The 20,849-nt window shown below is 39.6% G+C and overlaps 1 protein-coding gene across 1 annotated transcript in view; it reads left to right on the top strand.

The window, feature by feature from the left end:
- gtf3ab (general transcription factor IIIA, b) overlaps positions 1-4,667 on the top strand; it is a 12,051-nt gene extending 7,384 nt beyond the window's left edge. The window contains exons 6-7 of the mRNA XM_020529180.2: positions 3,886-3,987; positions 4,575-4,667. Of these exons, the coding sequence (XP_020384769.2) occupies positions 3,886-3,987; positions 4,575-4,667 (195 nt within the window). The remainder of the gene's footprint in view (positions 1-3,885; positions 3,988-4,574) is intronic.
- The last annotated feature ends 16,182 nt before the right edge of the window (positions 4,668-20,849 follow it).

The raw sequence follows: 20,849 nt of genomic DNA on the forward strand, positions 1-20,849 counted from the left end.
GATTCACCATGACCTTATTGAATGGTACAGCAGGCTGAAGGGACTGAGTGGCCCAAAGCTATTCCTAATTCATATGTTCTTATGTATAAAAGGATGTTGTTTATAAGAAGTGCAGACCAATATAGAGCACACACACATCAGCAAAATGTCAGTCAATATTTTAGGAGGTTTGGTCCAGTAAAATGGTAGTTTTCACTAATCACCATTACTTCTTTATAATTTTTTTAAAAATTGAAGATGTGATCTATAAATAGATTTGTAAATCTACTAGATAAGCTTCTTATAGAATCCTTTTAGAAGTGCCCTGTAATAGACATCAATCCTGGCAATTAACTAGCTTCTATTTTTAATCCAGGATCTTAAATAAGCATGAATGTTAATTTAAAAATCATTAACAGCAAAGTAAAAGATTTCAGAAAGAAGGTTATGATACTTATTCTTTAAGAATAACCAAGTAGTAACATACACAAAATAGTTTCTGCTACCTCAGAATGAATGTCAAAAATGTCTGCTCCACAGAGGTTTGGATACAGTTCAAAATAACACTCTTACCTTTACTACATATTAAGAAAAATTAACAAACACAGCCATCTGCTGGTCAGAATCAGCAAAGATTTGTTGTATATGCAGTGGTTTGGGTGATTTATAACATTGTTAACAAATTACTTATAATTGTGACTTGATAACATTAATTAGCCCAATTGCAGGTTTTATGCATAAGATTGTTTTTTGCACCCTTGTATGTTTCTTTTAAAACCCCATAGAGCAAGACAACATAAAAGACAGCATCTAGTTTACAATGATTGTTAACACTTGTTTTATTGGTAGATTTAATTGATGTAATTGACTTAACTGCCTGATAAAACAGACTTTGCAGCTGTGGTTGATTCTCATACAGATCTGTGTGGCTAATTTCATTTTTTTATGTTAAACTAATGGCAGTACAGTTTAACAATATTTAGCCATAACCCTACAATAAACTAATTCTGTATTTATTAACTGTGAGCTCTTTGTGTAGACAAATAGATTAAGTGGAAAGTAACAGGCAGCCCTGTTGGGTATGGATGTATATTTTTGGGTACTGACATCAATCAGCGACTATATTATTTGTGGAAACACGTGATAAAAGGAACTTCTTAAGCAACTCCAAAACAGTGGAAATTTTTATCATCTCTAGTAACTCTGGCAACCTGTAGAGACCATAACCTCTTCAAGCTGATGGCAATCTGGTCTGGTCTGTTTACACTATCCCACTTACTAAATTATTCAATATTCAATTTGCTACAAAGAAATCAATTTGTTATTTTTTCTCACAAGGCATAGTGGCAATATAAAACTCTCCCAAGTGGTTGTTCATATCTTCAGGTCTAAGGTGGATAAATGTGAATTGAAACTATCAAGAGTTAGAAAACAATGTTGAGTAAATATATAGATTATGTATATATTATATATAGGTTATAGTCAATTATGACCTAAATGAATAGGTGAACAGGCTTGCTGCATGGTTTATGTCTGGTCCAGTGTTCCTAATTCCATGAGAGATGGGCCATGTTTAACAAGTGATATCGCAAATACTTGCATTTAGATTTTTAAAAAACTTGAAATTGAAAATAACACAGAAAATGAAAATCATGCAGTGTCTGACAAACTTTAGCACTTTAGATGTGACTCTTCTTCAAAATTCAATGAATACTGTTCATAACAAACAGTGCAGGATTTTGTGTGATATTGGATTCTGGTGTTTCATATACTTTATTGGAAGTTTGAAGATCTCACATGTTGCCTTTGGGGATAGTGATAAAGCAGGCACAAAGCTCTTTCAATGGGTGGGAGGGAGGGAAGGTTGAGGGCCAGCCATGTTCCCTGCCCCTCTCATATGCACTAGCAGCAGGTTAAAAGTGTAGAAATGGGTCACCTGCAAATAACCACATTTTATTTTGAGGTAATAATACATTTATGATCCAGTCACTGATAACATTTTGTAGGTTCCTGACTGGTTATCTCACTTCCGATTTGTCCAGAGAACTTTGCTAGGCATTGGGAACCAGTCCACAAGTGAAAACCATTGTAGTAAGATGCTCTGTGCTATAGCCAAGTTAATATTCTGCTTCTACTATCCTGCCAGTGTAAGATTTTCTGAACAAATTGATGCTTCATTAGGAAAATAGGCAAAAGATAAGACACTGGTCTCTGTTATTCACAAAGGCTTAAAAATAAACTGATATACGAAATGTGGAAAACCTAACGAGGTTTAGCATAGTCTATTATTAATTACTATTCCTGATTAAACAAAATGTTTACATTCCTCTAAAGTTCAATCAACAAAACTTTAAACAGGCTTATCATCCTCTGGTGGTATTGATATTCTTATCTGCAATGTAAAAGTGATAGCCTGGACATTGACACTTTTAAATGATTATACAGATTGCAACCCTTTTCAGTAAGGCATCAGAATCTGTAAACTGCAAATGGGTTTCTTGTTACAGGTGCAGACTGCCCTTGCTATTTGAGGTGGCTTGTCAGCTCCAGCCCTACTCCCCAGCACCAACTGCATTCCTGCAGGGTGAATGTTTGCTTACATCATTCTGTTGTTGAATTAAGAACACCTGCAGATAGCTACTGTAAGGAAAACTTAGTAATGGTTGACATTGCCTGCTAACAAACTGCTCCTGGTAAACATCCTTCCAAAGTGACTGTGTATCAATTTCAAAAACCTTACATTTTATTTTAAATCAAATCTACGGCAAATTTAATCCTTTCCAGTCTTTTTCAAATTTAAAGTCACAGCAACCTCCCACTGGACTAGGAATTAAAATTGTTAATAATGGATGAATTCTTCAACCTAGTTGTATGATATTTCTATGTCTGCCGTTTTAATATTTAAAACATATCCTTATCAAAGATGCAGGCAGGAAAAGATACCCAAATATTAACTGTCTGTCGACTCTTACAGTACATTATGTTTTACCATACTATAACATTCAATTGAGTGGCAGTATCAATTGTTAATATTCTGTTTTCTGTACTTACATATGAATTTTTTTTGCCCCTTGCTTATTGATAATCCACTCTGTGGATTCTATGGTTTAATAAGAATACTTGGTTATATCTTGCTTTATAATAACGTTGTCATTGCAAGACTCTATTTTAAAACATGTTCTGCAATATTAATACTCATTTGCAACACCTTATGCAGAATGGGTCATGTTTTTGAATAAAAACAAGAGTTATTTCCAGATTAGAACAAGAGTGTGTAGCCTGTTATTGCAAATTACTTGTTCCATTCCGTTTTCAAGTATTTCATTGTTAAATCTCTTTTTCTTTGTTTCTGTTTTTCATTCAGTTTCTCTCTGCACCAAAGTAGATGCTGCTTTTAAATACAAGTCCGTACTCATGAACAGCTGACCAAATTTCTGACCTAACTGATCATATTTCTGTCCAAGCTTAGGTAGCGTACAGACATTTTAAGTGCGTGGGAAAGTAGCCATTACAGTTAATCCTGCAGTGTACATAATGTCAGTATTCGCAACCCTCTTGGAAGGTGAGCGTGAGAGAAAGCAAGACTCATGGGTCAATCTCCACTCAATTAATTCCCCTCACCCCAGCGAACCACAAGATTTCCGGACTACTGTTTGTCTGCAATGTACGCAGGTCAGGGTATGAACCTGCGTTTTCTGATAATAGAGTTTAAATGCATCGTGGAAATTGAATTGTGGAAGCCAAGAATGTCCCAGGTCCTATCCCAGGTCTGCATTGGATAAACTCATCTCGGGGGATGACAAACTTATACGCAATTCACTCAGTACTGTAAGTTTCTGATTGGTTGTCCGATAAGTGAATTTTCTTTTCAGTACCTTTCATTAACTCTTCTTAATTCAACATCAGAATGATGCAAGCAGTCATGCACCCTGTATAAATGCAGTTGGTGTTGCAGATCAGGGGCTGGAGCTGACAAGATACCTCCAGCAGCAAGCGCAGACTCCACCTGTAAGACAAGAAACCATTTTCATTTTTGCAGATTCTGATACCTCACTGAGCTGGGTCACTCTCTGTGTAATCATTTAAAAGTGTCATTGTCTCAGGCCGCCACGTCCACGTTTTGACACCACAGATACCAATTTCAGGAAAATAGTGCTATACCAGCTTCCTACTACTGTACTGCCTTGTTTACTTTCCCGCTGACACTTCTTCATCAAGTACCGGAAGCTGGGAGCATTTAGTAAGAAATATGGATAAGTGAGTTTGTGCTACTCCCAGTACAGGCTAGTGACCTCTGGTAACCTTTCTACTGTCAGCAATGCGCAGCCAACAACATTTGTTTCCCATCAACTGTTGCTTTTCGGGTGATTAGGACTTACACAAGTTTTTGGCTTCACTATTACTTCATTCCTTAAAATTTTTTTTGGCTGCAAAGTCTCTTTGGTCCAAAATCCCTATTTGGTCTTGTTTAATATTGTTTTGCTTTAATGTTATTAGGACTCTTAACTGTGTAAAGCTTCAGAGGTTCATTTTGACAGGATTTACTGGACCCAGTAGTGCATTATGGTATGGGCCGTCCTGCTGTCTTATTGCAGGCTAATCCCGTGCCCGTCCCTCCAAAAGTGGATCCCAAGGTCTGCGCCAAGGAGCCTATATTGTGCTCAACGGGCTCCAGACCGCCTGCCTGAGACATTGCTTGTTCCTGGCCACATTGGAGCTCGTAAAAACCAAAAGAACTGCAGATGCGGTAAATCAGGAACGAAACCAGAAGTTGCTGGAAAAGCTCAGCAGGTCTGTCATCATCTGTGAAGAACAATCAGAGTTAGTGTTTCGGGTCCGGTGACCCTTCCTCAGAACTGCTCTGTGGAAGGGTCACCGGACTCGAAACGTTAACTCTGATTTTTTTCTTAACAGATGCTGCCAGACCTGCTGAGGTTTTCCAGCACTTCTGGTTTTGTTCACATTGGACCTAGTATCTGATAGCACCTTTCTGAGAGGGCTCAGCTGATCACTTCCCCATCTAGGACCCAGTGGAGGAACGCATCTAGACTACACTATGGGGCTCTGCAATTTCTACCCCTCCAGACTCTTGAAAAGATACTGGCAGGCACCTAGCGCATTGATTTCATATGAGGGAGCAGACATATTCAGGCACCTAGCTTCCTGAGCATTTTAACTCAGGATGTGAATATCTACATTGATTAAAGGGGACAAGCTGGTGGGTCAGGCAGGGGGAGGATACAAGTCAGAGTCAGAGATAAAAGGAGGCAAGTTGGAGGTTTAGGGAGAGGGAAGGGGATAGGGGACAGATTGGAGGGTGAAAGGGGCAGGTCAGAAGGTTGGGGGAAAAGGGAGGAGTTTGGGGAGAGGAAGGGGGTGTAGGTTGGATGGTCAGTGCTGAGGAAGGTCAGGAAGGAAAAGCATCTGTAATGACCAGGAAGGTTAGGGGATGGGAAGCAAGATCAGTGGTGAGCAGGAGGTGCTGCAAGTAGAACATTACATTTTTCTTTCATATTTCAAAAAATTGCCAGTATAAGAATTTAACAGTGTAAAGTACTTTAATTTGCAGCGTATCATGTTTGAATTATTTTTATGGCAAGGATGAACCTATGAAATGTAACATAGTTTTAACATTGATTCCTATGGGAACCTACATTTCACTTAGATATTTTTCTGAAAGCTGTGATTTTCAGGAAAACAATCATATATGTTCACAAGCCTGAGTCAAACTCGACAGGAATGGCTGCAGAGCTGGATATGCAATAAAACAATACTATCTGTAGGTATCCTAATACTGTATCTCCCTCACACCGCATGAAATCAAAACAGTAGGTCCTCAACAGTTGATTATTAAGATCCCCTACATCAAAAGTTTTGGTAAAGTGGCTTATACAATGCATTTTATCATGACAGAGAACATATCAGTTGGTCTAATAATAAAACGGGTGTTTTTAGCATCTTAGCAGATAAAAAGTTTCTTGTAGCAGGAAGTATTTGGCAACAGTGTTAAGGATGTTGCTGTTTCGGCTGTGGCTCAGTGGTAGTGTTCTTGCCTATAAGTCAAAGGTTATGGGTTCACTTCCCACACTTGAGTGACCTGACAAGGCCACCTTGCCTGATTGCCCAGTGCTGTACTGAGGGAGAACTGCACTGTCAGAGATGCTGTTTATCAGAGGTGCTATTAAAATGAGACTCCTTCTTTAGTCTCGGGTCAATGATAAAGATCCCCTGATACTGTTTAAAAGAACAGAAAGGAATTTCCCTGTTTCCCTGGCCAATATTTATCCCTCAAAAAAACAATGAGCTGGTCACTATAACATCGCTAACTTTTGGGATATTAATGTGCACAAAGAGCTATTTCCTACACCACAGCCCCGATTTTCGTTGTCGGGTCAACTGCCCAGTAGTGGGCGAATTCCCAGCTCTGCAAACACAACCTTTACGAACAGCCATCCATGACCCTCATTCTACGTCAGCATACAAGGAATTGCTGAAGAAGGGTCCCGACCCAACCCAAAACGTCAACTTTTCTGCTCCTCTGATGCTGCCTGGCCTGCTGTGCTCCTCCAGCTCCACACTGTTATCTTTGACTCCAGCATCTGCAGTTCTTGCTATCTCCGAGCAGAAAGCCTGCTTGGCGGTTCCAGCACTACATCCAGAAATTAAAATAATTTTGAAAATAATCCACCAGCCCCACCCCCAATACCCCTCTTACAAACTTCACATTTACCATCCATGCCAATGCATGCCATTTAATGCCCTCTACTCTCTTTCAGGCCTCCTCAAAATCCCTATACCAGTGCTTCCCAAATATTTTCCCATCATGACCCCATTTTGGTGCTTAAATGCAGCTGAGACCCCCATCCAGTGAAAGCAGGATCTGGTGGGTGTGTGAATATGCCCTGTGAGGGGAGGAAATCCTTGAAATATATTCTAACTATGGGAGTTAAGGTCGCTCTCTATTCCACTGCACTGATGATCCTGAAATTGCTTCGCTATCCACATCTGCTGCCAGACCTGCCGTACGTCTTCAGCTTTTTCTTTCTTATTATGTAAGAACCATGTGAATACAAGGTAAACAGATTTAACCTCCTATCTAAATGCATGTTTAGAATTAAAATCAATTTTAAAGCATGGTGTAGTCATGTATTTTAATGTGGTCAGATCTGATTTCTACTTATTGATCGCTGTGTTATCACTTGTGCGCATTAAATAGAAACCTCACAATCAACATTTTTTGTATTACTAGTCTGTTACTATTACTATCTACTTCCTTGGACCCATTGTCATCATTTAAAATGCTGAAGCCTTTGTAAGCTGAACCTCAATAAGATACATTTTGCCCCAGCTCCAAGGAAGGGTGATGCTTGATGGGATTGTGTGAAATAATTTCTAAATAGGTCCTTTAGTGCATCCTTGATTCCCATCAGCTTGCTCTTTATGCTCCTCCTTTTTGCATCCCATTCACTAATATATTGCGAGGCAGTATCTTTTTTAACCAGCTGACACTGATAAGAAGCGCATATAACACACATGATGTTCACGAAGGGGTGGAAATATCTATTTTCTGTCAAAGGCTACAAACATGAATTGTTAATTTATTGTTTTCATAGCTGCTGCCTGAACCAGTGAGTTTTTTTTTAGCATTTCCTATGCATTATTCTAGATTTCTCACATTTGCAGTATGCTGGTTAATGTCTTCTGTCTAGGCTGTCCTCAACGTCTGGCTGTAGCTACCTTTTATTGAGGATTGTAAGCATCCTTTTTCTGTTCAAGTCCTTAGCTAACAATATTCCCTCCAGTCATAAACATGCTGTTCAGTTCAGGAAAGTCCATTTTAATGCTCAGAGTTCTCAGTGACAAATCGCAGCAGGAAAGGTAATCTCATCAGAATGAGGGAGACAGTAGTGAAGAAAAGAGAGTAATGAAGCCCTGTTAATACATTGTTTTTCCTTCATGCTGTGCAACATAGAGCTGGGAATGAAGTCAGTGGCTATGATCTCATGCACAACATATTTTCTGTACTGCAATCTAAAAGTTGGTGATCATGAATTAAGGCAAGATTCAGTCAAGAGTTCTAATTCTGATCATTATTCAGTAAATTCCTTGTAATGTGTAGAACAGAAACAGAAAATACTGGCAAAACTCAGCAGGCCTGGCAGCATTTGTGGAGAGAAAATACAGTTAATGTTTTGGGTCCCGTGACCCTTCTTCAGATCTGTGTATGTATATGTTGACTATTCGTTAGGAATTGGATTGAACTTGACTGTCCCTGTCTACTGAACTGGTCTCAAAACTCACTTTCCACCTTCAAGAGAAACAGGGAAAACTGAGGAAGAGAATTGGAAAATAATGAGATGAAACAGCTGATAAAAGGCAGGTGTGTAGTAACATAAAGAACTGATTCTAAATAATTTATTGTTCCTAAAGCATATTACCTCATGTAGAAGAACCGCTATTTTAATCAACTTATTCTATTTAGTTTTAAACATTTTATGTATATCATCAAAAACTAAGCAGCCTAAAATGAAGGAAACCATGCAATCAAGGTGAGACATTCTTAAATAATCAGCTTAAGTTAGTAGTTAGTTAATACATATTGGAAATTGTCCCTTCCAGGCCATATTTCCCAAGTTAAGATGCTCACATTAGTTGGGAGAATGGAGTAAGTCTTAATAAAGATTCCCTGTTCCATCTGGAAACTTTTGACCATGTAGTCATTTTGCTACCTTTGCCATTGACTGCTTGTACTAATATTAAAGCACTATGCCCTCTCTTTGAACAAAAGAGAAGACTCTTTAAGTCAATTCATATTCAGTTAAATTCTGAGTTACAGTGTAACCCAGGATGGCAACCAGTCCTCACTGATCAGTTTGCTGTCTAAGAAAGATTATTTCCGTTCTTGGTGAGGAGATGAGAATTATCTAACATCCAATTCTCAAGTCTTGAGATATTTTCTATTAAAACCTGCAAGGGGCACCATCTTGTTTAAGAACTGTTAGGGAATTATTATATGTGAATAAATTTTGATTGCACTCAGGGAGCAAATCTAGACAAATCTATAACTGTAAGCCAGTTGTTCCCTGCTGAATATGCTCCAAGATCAGGTCAGAGGCTTTATCACTAGCCTTTTGACTCCCCAAAGCCTGTGCACCATCTACATGACACAAGTCAGGAGTGTAAGAGAATACATTCAACTTGCCTGGATGAATGCAACTCCAACAACACTCAAGAAGCATGGCACCACCTTAAAAGCAACTTACTCGATTGGCACCACATCTACAAACATCCACTCCCTCCACCACTGATGCTCAGTAGCAGCAGTGTGTACCATCTACAAGATGCACTGCAGAAATTCTCCACATCTCCTTACACAGCACCCTCCACACCCATGACAACTACCATCTAGAAGTGCAAGGGCAGCAGATACAATGGAACACCAACACCTGCAAGTTCCCCTACAAAACACTCACCATCCTGACTTAGAAATATGTTGTTGTTCCTTCACAGTTGCTTGCTAAAAATCCTGGAATTCTCTCCCTAATGGCATTATGGGTCTACGTACTGTAAATACACTGCAGCAATTCAAGAATGCAGCTCACCACCACCTCCTCAAGGGCAACAGGGATGGGCAATAAATGCCAGCCCAGCTAGAGAAGCCTACATTCAATGGATGAATAAAAAATATTGCTCTTTGTCTTAAAGCCCAACCATTGGGAAAGACCATCTGTCAAGAAATTGCCTGTCTGAAGTAATCATTTACCAATACTGTCGATACATCTTAATCAGTGAGACTTTAACCAGTATTGACACAACATCCATTTGTAAGATTACCTGACGTCAATCTCAAAGTATTATTTGATCATTAATCCTTTGATTATGAATCAAGAAAACCTAATGTATACTAAGATCTTCACAAGATTTCTGTTAAAAGAGAAAAAGAAAATAACAGTAAAAAGAAAAATATGAATTTTGGAAATTAAAATTGAAGTTAAAAATGATACTAATGGTAAGAAGCTCAATCGGTATCTCAGAGGAATATATGGGAGTAATTTCTTCAAAGTATCAAGATTTACTTGAATTTATGAATGGAACACAAACTACAAACATTTGCATTTAAATTATTATTATTACAATTATATTCAATAAATAAAATTATTTAAATCTCACTTCTATCTTTAATCATACTGAAAAATATTAGTGATTAGGCAGGTCTCAATCATAGGACAAAAATCTGAATAAACTTAGTCCATTTGGGCATTTGCTATATAATATCCCCATTACCCAAAATACTACTGTTTTGGAGAAGATATGTTATTTTAAATTCTTACTTATTTTGTGTCTTTACCTTCTGATTCTATTCCATTTTCATTCATGCTCCACATTCTTGTTTCAGCTTCTGCCATTTTACTTGCATTTGCCACAATGATGGTTGATCTGCTTTCTCCTTCTCCTCGTGCCAGTCATCTATTCCTCTTCCAATTCCACTGTGCCTAAGATTCTCACCAGCAGATCATTCCACCTAATCTTAGGCATTCCTCACCTCCTCCATCCTCCAGTCTCATCTCCATCTCTTGCTTCATCTATCTCTTTCTCTCTCTCTCTCTCTCACTGTCTGTCTGCAACACCCCCGACTACTTTCATCAATGCTCCCACAATCTTCATGGACTGCCTGACTCCTGATTTTGTCCATTCTCATTAATCCACACATCTATGTCAACATCCACATCTCATTAGTGTCTAGTTATTGCTCCCCTCTTCTCAATGTTTCACAAATTTCTGCACAAGATAACTAGGTCAGTCTCACAAGTATCTTGTATAGTTTCTTGCTTTTTTGTTTCAACAATCCTTTTACGTAACACTCCACAGCAGTTCTTCCAGCCACACAACAAAAAGCTAACCCATAGCTTAATTTCAATTCCCATATCTCCATCTCCTGCCAGAAGTGACACTGGGTCCCTAAATTAATTTCTGCGAAACTGTTCATACAATGTTTGTTAGTAAACATGGCTTCATACAGACAAATATCAAACTGCTCAGTTCTTGTATAAAGAAACATGCCTGATAAATTATTAAATTTATAGCTCAATCTCTTTTATACAAAAAAAGGTTGAAATGTTATTCCAACAATACACTGCAAAGGCTGAGAATTTGTAATACTGTATTTACAAACTTTAACACTTATAAATTGAATCAAACCACCTTTTTATCAAAGCAGACAAAATCACTTTGATTTCTAACCAATGATAAAGTTAGTTATCTTTAAGTATTTATGTACCTAAAGTACTGTATTTCTGTCTACAGGCATGGTCAGGTGGCCAGCAGCAGAAATGGTTACAAAACTGTTTAAGAGCTACAATCAAGCATGCTCATAATTTTGGTCAAGATGGTATAAACCCTGACCTATGGTAACTGCAGCCAGGACGTATTGTGACCTGTTCTGTAAGCTGTGGCCTGCAGTTTGCTGTGTTAACCAAAAAAGGGGCGGTTTATGGTTGCCTGCTAGACATGCTGGCAGGAACTACCTTGATTCTATTATAGGGTGATTGAAATGGAGTTCATCGTGGAAATAGTTCTTCTTAGTTTGGAGATCAGCATACAACCATTGGAAATGGTGTTTTGAGATAAACATGTGGAAGATCAGATAGGAGGTCTATGGTTTACTCCATGAAGTGCGGGACATTTTGAAGATGGACATTTATGGGTTAAATTTGATGCGTCAATAATAATTGAGTGTGCCTATCAATTGGCAGGAGATTCTTTTGTTAGGTGGTACAATAGATCCTATTGTGATTTCATTGAAGTTCAATCTCAGAGTAATTTTATCATACTAGCTTCATCTTGTTATTTTGTGTCGAACATACATACCTCAAGATGGTTTTAAATGTGTAATTTGGTATATTCCTTATAGTGGTGAAGATAGGGATAATTATAGGAGACTGCCTCAAAAGGGTGAATGCTATGTTTTTATAGAAATGTCCTTGACTTTGTCTTATGTCAGTGTTAATAATATTGTGTTGTTTAATATTTTTAATGCTTTTTACAATTCAACTTGTTAAATGGAAAAGAGAGATAACAGAAGTTAAACATGGAATTGATGTTACGTAGGTGAGAATTTAATTAATTAATTGTCAGAACTTAATTAATTCTAGAAATTCATAACCTTTCTGGCCGGTGTTTGTCTGTCTCTCCCAGTCTTTGTTAAGATTAAAATCCTCCACTAAAATGGCACTGTCCTTAATACACACTTGCTTAATTTCAGCATTTATACAATCCAACACTTCTGACCTGCTACCAGTTGGTCCATATATGACACCTATTGTCATTTTAGTTCCTTTATAGTTTCTCAGTTCCACCCATAAGTTCTCCACTGGGTGTTTTTCCCTCATTACATCCTCCCTTATCGGAGAAATGATTCTGTTTCTAATCAGCAATACTACTCCACTCCTCTGTTGTTTCCTCAATCCCTCTGTAAACTTCATAACCTGGAATGTTTAGTTCCCAGTCCTGACCATCCTACAGCGATATCTCCATAATGGCTATGATATCATAGTTTTCAATGTGGATCTGTGCCTGCAGCTCATTTAATTTGTTCTTTACACTCTGGGTATTTGCATAAAGAACTCCAACTTTGGTTGTAAACTCCATCCTGTCATTCAGCGTATTTTTATTATTTCTCCCTCCTGCCTTACGCGATATATGTTTTATCGTCCCACCTTGTTCATTAAACGGGCCCTGCTTGTTCATCCTATTAATCTCTACCTTCTCCTCACACCCGGCTTCTATACCTCCTGCTGTACTTGCTTAAACTAGCAAAGCTCACTGCAAGGGTATTGGGGCCCTCTAGTTTAAGTGCAAGCTGTCCTTTTTGTATAGGTCCCACCAGCTCTGGAAGAGATCCCAATGACCCAGATATATAAATCCCTCCCTCTACATCAACTCCTTAGCCAGGTAATCAGCTGTATTATCTTCCTATTTCTGGACTCACTAACACGTGGCACAGGGAGTAATTCCAAGATTATAACCTTGGACGTCTGCTTTTTAACTTTCTGCCTCACTCTTAAATTCCTTTTGCAGGGCCTCATCTTTCCTCCTGCCTATGTTGTTAGTTCCAAAATGGACCACCAAAATGTTCACCCTCTCTTTTTCGAAAGTACTATGCCAATTCAGAGACATCCTTGATCCTGACACCAGGGAGGCAACACACCAACCTGGAGTCTCGCTTGCTGCCAGCGAAATACTTATCTGATCCACTGACTATAGAGTCCTTGACTATTGCTGCTCGCCTACACTTCAACACTCCCTGCTGTATAACTGGCTACTGCTGTTGCCATCATCTGCCACTCCTGCATTCCCCCACACCCACTCAAAATGGTAGACCTTTTTGAGAGGGGAATAGCCACAGGAGTCTCCTGCCCCTTCCTGGTGGTCACCCAACTCCATCAAGTCCCTGAATTGCTTATCTATGACGCTTTCTACCATCTTCATGCTCCTATGTGTCTTTATTGCAATGGGTTTTTTTAAAATCCACATGCCTTGCCATTCCATCCTTGCCATGCCAACCGTCTCATACTTTACCTATCCCATTTCTTTCATCCTCTCATATCATCCACGTCTATAACCTACCTAGTTGCATCTTTCAATGCCAACCCCTTGCCTCATTCTTATCTCTCATGCTGTACCATCCCCTGTTCCATCACCTCTCATACATTTTCCTCCCCTGTACTGTATTTCCCTTCTTCTGCGTGACAAATACTTAAATTTGTACAGTACCTTAAACGTAAACAAATCACAAGGCATTTTGAAATAGCATCATAAAGCAAAATATGGTACCGTGTCACATAAGAAGATAGTAAGCCAAATGACAGAAAGCTTGTTAAAAGAGGTGGGTTTTAAGATGTGACTTAAAGAGAGGAAAGTGAGAAGGAAAGGCAGAGATGCTTATGGAAGGCAATCTGGAGTTTCGAGCTTAGATAACAGAGTATGGAACAATTGAAACTGAAAAAGCGCAAGAGGCCAGAATGAGGTTACTGCAGATACCTCAGAGGGTTATGGGCCTGGAGGAGATTACAGTGAAAGAACAGGGTAAGGCAGTGACAAGATTGAAAAAGAAGGGTGAAAACTTTAAAATCTCAGCAGGGTTTCATTAGCTTATAACCAGAAGTACAACAGTAGACTGATTCCTGCTCCCTCACCCAGGGACACTGATGTCAATGACATGACAGATCTTCCAGATGTGTTCGGCCCAGTGCTGACTGCATGGTATTTTTCTGATTCATTGAATGAAACAGAGTACAGAGGCCATTGGTCCATCAAGTTTAACAGCTTTTTCAAAGAACAATCCAGTTAGTTCCTCTCTACATTCTTCCCCTGTGTACCTGCAATTGAATCTGTTACCACTATCCTTTCAGGCAGTGTATTCGAAATCCTAACCAGTCATTACATAAAGACGTTTTCCTCACATTGCATCTGAGTCTTTTGCCATGAATAGAACAGTTCACAGTGCAATGAGTGCAAATATTTATTGACCATCTGAAACATGGGAATAGGACAGGCCATTGTCTGAAGCCTGTTCGCAAATTCAACTAGACACTCAGTACCTCAAATTATTTAACTGCCTTTTTCAATTTCCCCAATATATATCAATATCGATCTTGTTTTAAAAGTCAGTTCACCATCCAAGCTTTTCAGAGAGTTCTGGATTTTCATCATCCTTAAGGTAAAAAAGGTGTCCCGATTTCACTTCTAAATGGTTGGCTCCATTTGTAAGATTATACCCCTTTGCCTTGAGTTCATCGCCAGTTTCTCTGTATTATAATGTGCTATCATAAAGACCATAAGATTTAGGAGCAGGAGAAGGCCATTTGGCCCATGAGTTTGCTCAGCCATTCAATAAGGTCAGGGCTGATCGGTAATCCTCAAATCCACTTTTCTACCTTGTCCCCATTAACTCTTGACTCCCTTAATGATTCAAAATCTGTTGGTTTCAGCCTTGAAATTGTATTCATTTACCAGCATGATGATGAACTGGTCCTGTCTCCTTCTCAGGACTGACTTGTGCTGGAATGGATAGCATGCCTGCCTCTGACTCAGAAGCTCCAAGTTCAGTTCCACTGCTGGACTTGGATGATGCACTCATAACATGGCCAAACAGCTTGAATATCTTTCCGACATACACCAATGGCAGGTGGTGAAAGATTCCTGGTCAAAGAAAGGAAACTGGAGCCTCCACCATGACTATTGATAACTCTGGATAACAACATGTAACTGAGATTTGATAGATATTCTAGTCTCAGTTTGGTAGACAGCCAGCATGGATTTGAACCCTGCTCCATCTGGGTTGGATTTGATACAGGTCTCCTTATCTACCTGTGGAGGAGATTGCAGTGCTATGTATCAGACAAGCCTTGGGGCAGAATATTAGAGAAGAAAATCCTTCCCAGGCCGATACATCTTTCCTGAAATTAGATGCCTAAAACTGATCACAGTAGTCCAGATTGGAAAGGACCGGACTGTATGCCACTGAGATATAAATCTGTCCCTGCAAACACCCTCTCCATCTATTTGAATCACAGCTCCTTCAGATTAAAGACTCTACATGCTGAATTATTAGAGATGCTGATTTATTCACTTTGTTTGATATTTTGGAGAATTCAAGATCTTCAAAACCAAATGTAAAAAACAAATGATCATTTCGCATTTATAAAGTAAACTTCAGAACTTCACAACGTCTCAAAGCATTTCATAGCCAGCAAACTGTAACACTCAGTTTCCTATACAATTCAATTTCACAATATTTTAATTTTCATTCTTTTACTATAATGCATTATATAAATCCCAACACAAAGCTATACCTCCTCACTTCCTCAGTTTTCAGTGATTAATTCTTCAGTTTGTTTGTAGAGGGCATGCTCCTTAATCAAGCTCAGCATTGCTTGTGTTTCTCTGTAAGTACAGAAGGGATTTATACTGAGGCATCCCTCCATTGGTGACAGTTAACTGCATAGGGGCCCAGGCAGACTAACACCTGACGAAGGAGTGAAGCTTCGAAAGCTTGTGTTTTCCAAAAAACCTGTTGGACTATAACTTGGTATCATGTGATTTCTGACTACGTCCACCCCATTCCAACACCGGCACCTCCACATCATGTCTTGAATCTTTTTAGCAAAAGTCACTCTCTTTGTGGCAGTTCAAAGCCTGCAATTGCACAGATTGGGTTTGTCACAAAAAAATCCGGAGTGACTTGCTGTGTTTCCTATTTGTTGAGGCGAAGGATGTCAGCTAGTGGATCTTGCTCAGGAATGTTGCTCCTTATGAGGTACTAAAATGGAAGGTGGGCAGTAAGTCAATTGAACAGTTCATCATGGAATGGTACATGTGGTGAAGTGGCGATTGCTTCAAACAGTTTTGTCAGTTGGTACATGTGTGAGGAAATGATGCTTGCGAGGCCAAGAAGTGTGGAGAATGGTGTTGAATTGACAATTCCCGTTATTGTGCACATCATCGCATTCAGTTAAGTGCCGCAATGGCAACACTATTGATTGTTCACTAATGTCCAATTGTGAAGGAAATCTGTCGCCCTTACCTGGTCTACCCTGCATCTGACTCCAGGCCCATAACAATGTGGCTGAGTCTTAACTGCCCTGTGAAATGGCCTAACAAGCCACTCAGTTCTGAGACAATTAGGAATGGGCAATAAATGCTGACCTAGCCACTCCCATACCATGAATAAATAATAATAAAAAGGTAAATGATGTGAATGCCCAATTACTGCACATTCCTCCCTAAAAAATGTTGTAATATCATGTTGTTCCTAAATCCCAATGCAGTGAAATCTGGATCATAATCCGGAGCAATGTAATTGACTCTCAACTGCCCTCTGGGCAATTAGGGGTGGGCAATAAATGTCTAGCCAGCGATGCCATCATCCCATGAATGAACAAAAAAAAGGATTGGTCTCAGATTGTAGAGTTCATTTAAGAAAAACTCCAGCAGCTCAGAATTTCTGGTTTACCAAACAGAGCCACTTCCCTTTACTTTGGTAGGACGACCAATAATTTTTTTATTTGTTCATGGGATGTGGGTGATGCTGGCTTGGACATAATATGTTTATGTCTCATCTACTGAGGCTACTGAATGATCTTGTACACAGATTAAACTCAAAAGACTGTGGATATTAGAAATGTGGATTCTGGAGAAACTCAGCAGGTCTGGCAGCATCGGTTGAGAGAAGCCAAGGTAACGTTTCAAATCCAGTGACCCTGGGAGGATTGACGCTCATGTACATGGGGATGGGGAAAGCAGACAGCAGCTAGTGATGACTGGTAGCCTACTGTAACTAAACTAATTTGCAGCCTGTTCCTCCTAGCTTTACGAGATAGGTAAAAATAGCAATGTGAAAAAAATAGCAATCTGAAGAAGGGTCTAGGCCCGAAATGTCAGCTTTCCTGCTCCTCTGATGCTGCTTGGCCTGCTGTGTTCATCCAGCTCTACACCTTGCTATCTCTAATGTGATCTTGTTGTCAGATTTTGTGACCTTCCAGTGACCCTTGTCACTCATGCTGTGCCTTGTAATTTGACTGTGAAAATCTGTAATTTTTAAGTATTTATTTGGTGACCTCCGTCCCTTTCTCAGGCAGTTTCTTCCTAATACTGTTGTTTTCACCCCATTGTATTCCTGCCACTGTGATATTCTACATCCAAATGCAACGTTCCTGCTTTTGTTTTTAACCACTGTTTAACCTATCTCCTTACTTTGTTCACAGAGGTGCTAGCTTGAGCCTATAACTAATGTGACAAAAAAAACACCTTGAAATTATTCTGAATGGGTGCTTGGAAAAGCACTGATTAATAGGACAAGGACCTTTCACCTGCTCCAAACAATGAAACAAATGATTCTATGTTTTTCCCATATCTAATAGTGTAACAAAGGTAGTCTGGATGCTGAAAGAAATCTAAAGTTAGCTCAATTACACAAAACCTTTCAGCCACCTTGATGTCTTCCTATTCCCCCCAGGTCTCTTTAAATTAGCCTGCCCATTCCTTGTAGTCTTTTCTTATTCTTTAGTGATCTAAACAAACAAGGAGATCAAAGGGAATCACATCAGATAAAGGAATCACCAAAGTGGGAATAACATGGTAATCAGGTTGTAGATCTCTATAGTAGTGTTTGTTTTAATCGATCTGTCTATACAGCCTTTGTGCAGACTCTTAGCCATTTGCAGGAAAACCCAGGTTTTCTATTCAGAAACTAATAGCAAATATTGTAATTGTCATCATTAAAGACTTCAGTGTAAAGCAATATTTAACACCAAACCCATCTAATTTTATGTAAGGGCCACCAGTCTAAGTGCTAGAGCTCTATTTAAACTATGTGTTGGAATTCAGTTTTAAACACACTGATAGTGCAGCTCCAGAGTTTATTCTGTTCTCTGCCCGAATTGGATTACAGGTCACAACATTTGTTTTTGGTATTCGTTTTACTCTCCATGGATTGACAAAGATAAAAATAGTCAAGATTACTACTCCTGATAACTACATATTGTTGAAGTGTGTCTGTGTGAACATTGGTTCAGGACAAGGTTATAGGGCAGTGAGTTCCATTCAGGAATATATGTTTAGCAGCTGCTGTGGTAGTGAGCATCAATTCTGCTAAGGCCCAAGCTTCCTGCATATCACACAGTTGTCAGCTAGTCACATATGCATTTGAGAGTAGCTCGATGAATATTGTGGCAGAGGTGGACAGGAAGCTAATGATCCTGTAATTAACTTTAGGGATCAGAGGTCGTTGTTCTATATATAAACAGCATCTTTCCAGACAGGCATCATTCCCTGCAAGCCAGGACCATCACGCAGGCTCAAGGAGTGGATATCTGCAACTGAAAATTTTGGCCTCACCACCCTTCTCCAGGCAGATTTCCACCCTAAGCCAATCTGTTTGACTTCTGCCCATTATTTTCCAGCCTCCCTCCCTCAGTCATCCTCCATTTCCCATGAAACGTAGACTACTGCCACCCAATCACAATCATAGATGGATTGTCCCCAAAGCAGCGGCTACACATTCCAAAGCACAGGAAGGTAAATTACCTTACCAACCTGCTGTACACCTGTTACCAACAATCAGCAACCTGAAGGCATGTATTGCTCACTCATGGGTAAGCTTTTGGGAAAGGAAATTTAATTCTGCTGAGCTGGCCTTTTAATGAGCATGCATGACATGCAAATAAATGCAAAAGAACTTCCTGACTCTTGTTGTCAGGAAATTCAACCTATCCTAAAGGTCAGAGAACTTAATTACAAGCTTTCCTTCTGCCATTGGGAATCTGATTGTTGATCTTTTGACCAATTAACATCCCATACTTGCCTTGTTTCCTGTTCCTGGGAGCAGCACATGATTCTAACCATATTTTCTGACACCTTCCTCCCTCACAGTCAAATTATCTGCCAATTTGGCGTGTCCATGTTCACCCATGGAGAAAGACCAACTGGGAAAAAGTGTTCTGTTGCATAGCTACATAGTCACAGAGAAGCTCAGTACATGTCAGTCGGCTTGTCGCTGCCATTGATGGATCTTGGAGGTACACAAAGCAGTGAAAAAGATTCCAGCCACATTGTTGGTAAGGTACCAAAGGGTAGGTGGAATCCAGAGGAACAGGAGGAGGCCACTTAACTCTTGTCGCAGTTCTGAGGAGATCGACCACTGGATGAGCTGCACTTGCTCAGCCTTCTACAAACTATAGCAGTGAGAGTTTGACAACAAAGACCTCTGCAGGTTAAAAATCAGAGTGCACGCCACAGTTCTGGTTCGCAAATTCCTTTATTGCAGGGAGACCTGGACTGTGTACAACTGACACAGAGCATTAGAGAAATTCCACCTGCAATTATGCTGCTGCATTCTCAGGATTCAATGGGAGGACAATGAACATAGACTAGTGCCCTTCTTGAAGCCAGCTCCACAAGTGTTCAGGCAAAACTCCTAAAAAAAATCAACATTGATGGACAGTGTCTGAATGGCTGAAACTGAGCCACAAGCCAGGTCCTGTTTTCTAAATACTTAGATGGTGAAAGTTCCAAGGGAGGACGAAGAAAACACTACAGAGACAATTTTAAGCTCTTCTTGAAATGCAGCAGCACCGAGGGAGGTGCTTGCTACCAAATGTTCAAATTTGGCTCAATTTGTCCATCAATGATAGGCTGGGACTTTTTCATTGGAGTGCAGGAGGTTGAGAGGTGACCTTATAGAGGTTTATAAAGTCTTGAGGGGCATGGATAAACTGAATAGCAAGATTTTCCCTAGGGTGAGGTGTTCAAAACTAGGGGGCATATTTTTAAGGTGAGAGGAGAAAGTTTCAAAAAAGACATGAGGGGCAACTTTTTTTTTTTTTTTTTTACAGAGTGGCTCATGTGTGAAATGAACTGCCAGAGGAAGTTGATGCAAGTACATTTATGACATTTAAAAGAGATTTGGAGTAGGTACATGAATAGGAAAGGTTTGGAGGGAAGTGGATCAAACACAGGCAGATGGGACCAGTTTAGTTTGGGAAACTTGATCAGCATAGACTAGTTGGACCAAAGGATCTGTTTCCATGCTATATGATTCCATGACTTAATGATGAGACGAAGCAGTGGTAGAGGACTGAAGGAAAGGAAGCAACTCCTGAACTCCAGGCCTCACTAGCTTGAGGGACATTCTGCCCATGTGCCCAAAGGTCTGTGGATTGAGAATTGGCCTCACATAAAGACACATGAGAGAAACCACAACCTTGAGTAGAGGTAGCAGCATTGTGTACTATCTACAAGATGTACTGCAGAATTTCATCACAGTTCATCTTCTAAACCCAAAACCACTTCCATCTAGAAGGACAAGGACA

Source organism: Rhincodon typus, chromosome 6 (assembly GCF_021869965.1).
Source record: "Rhincodon typus isolate 14 chromosome 6, sRhiTyp1.1, whole genome shotgun sequence".
Lineage (NCBI taxonomy): Eukaryota > Metazoa > Chordata > Chondrichthyes > Orectolobiformes > Rhincodontidae > Rhincodon > Rhincodon typus.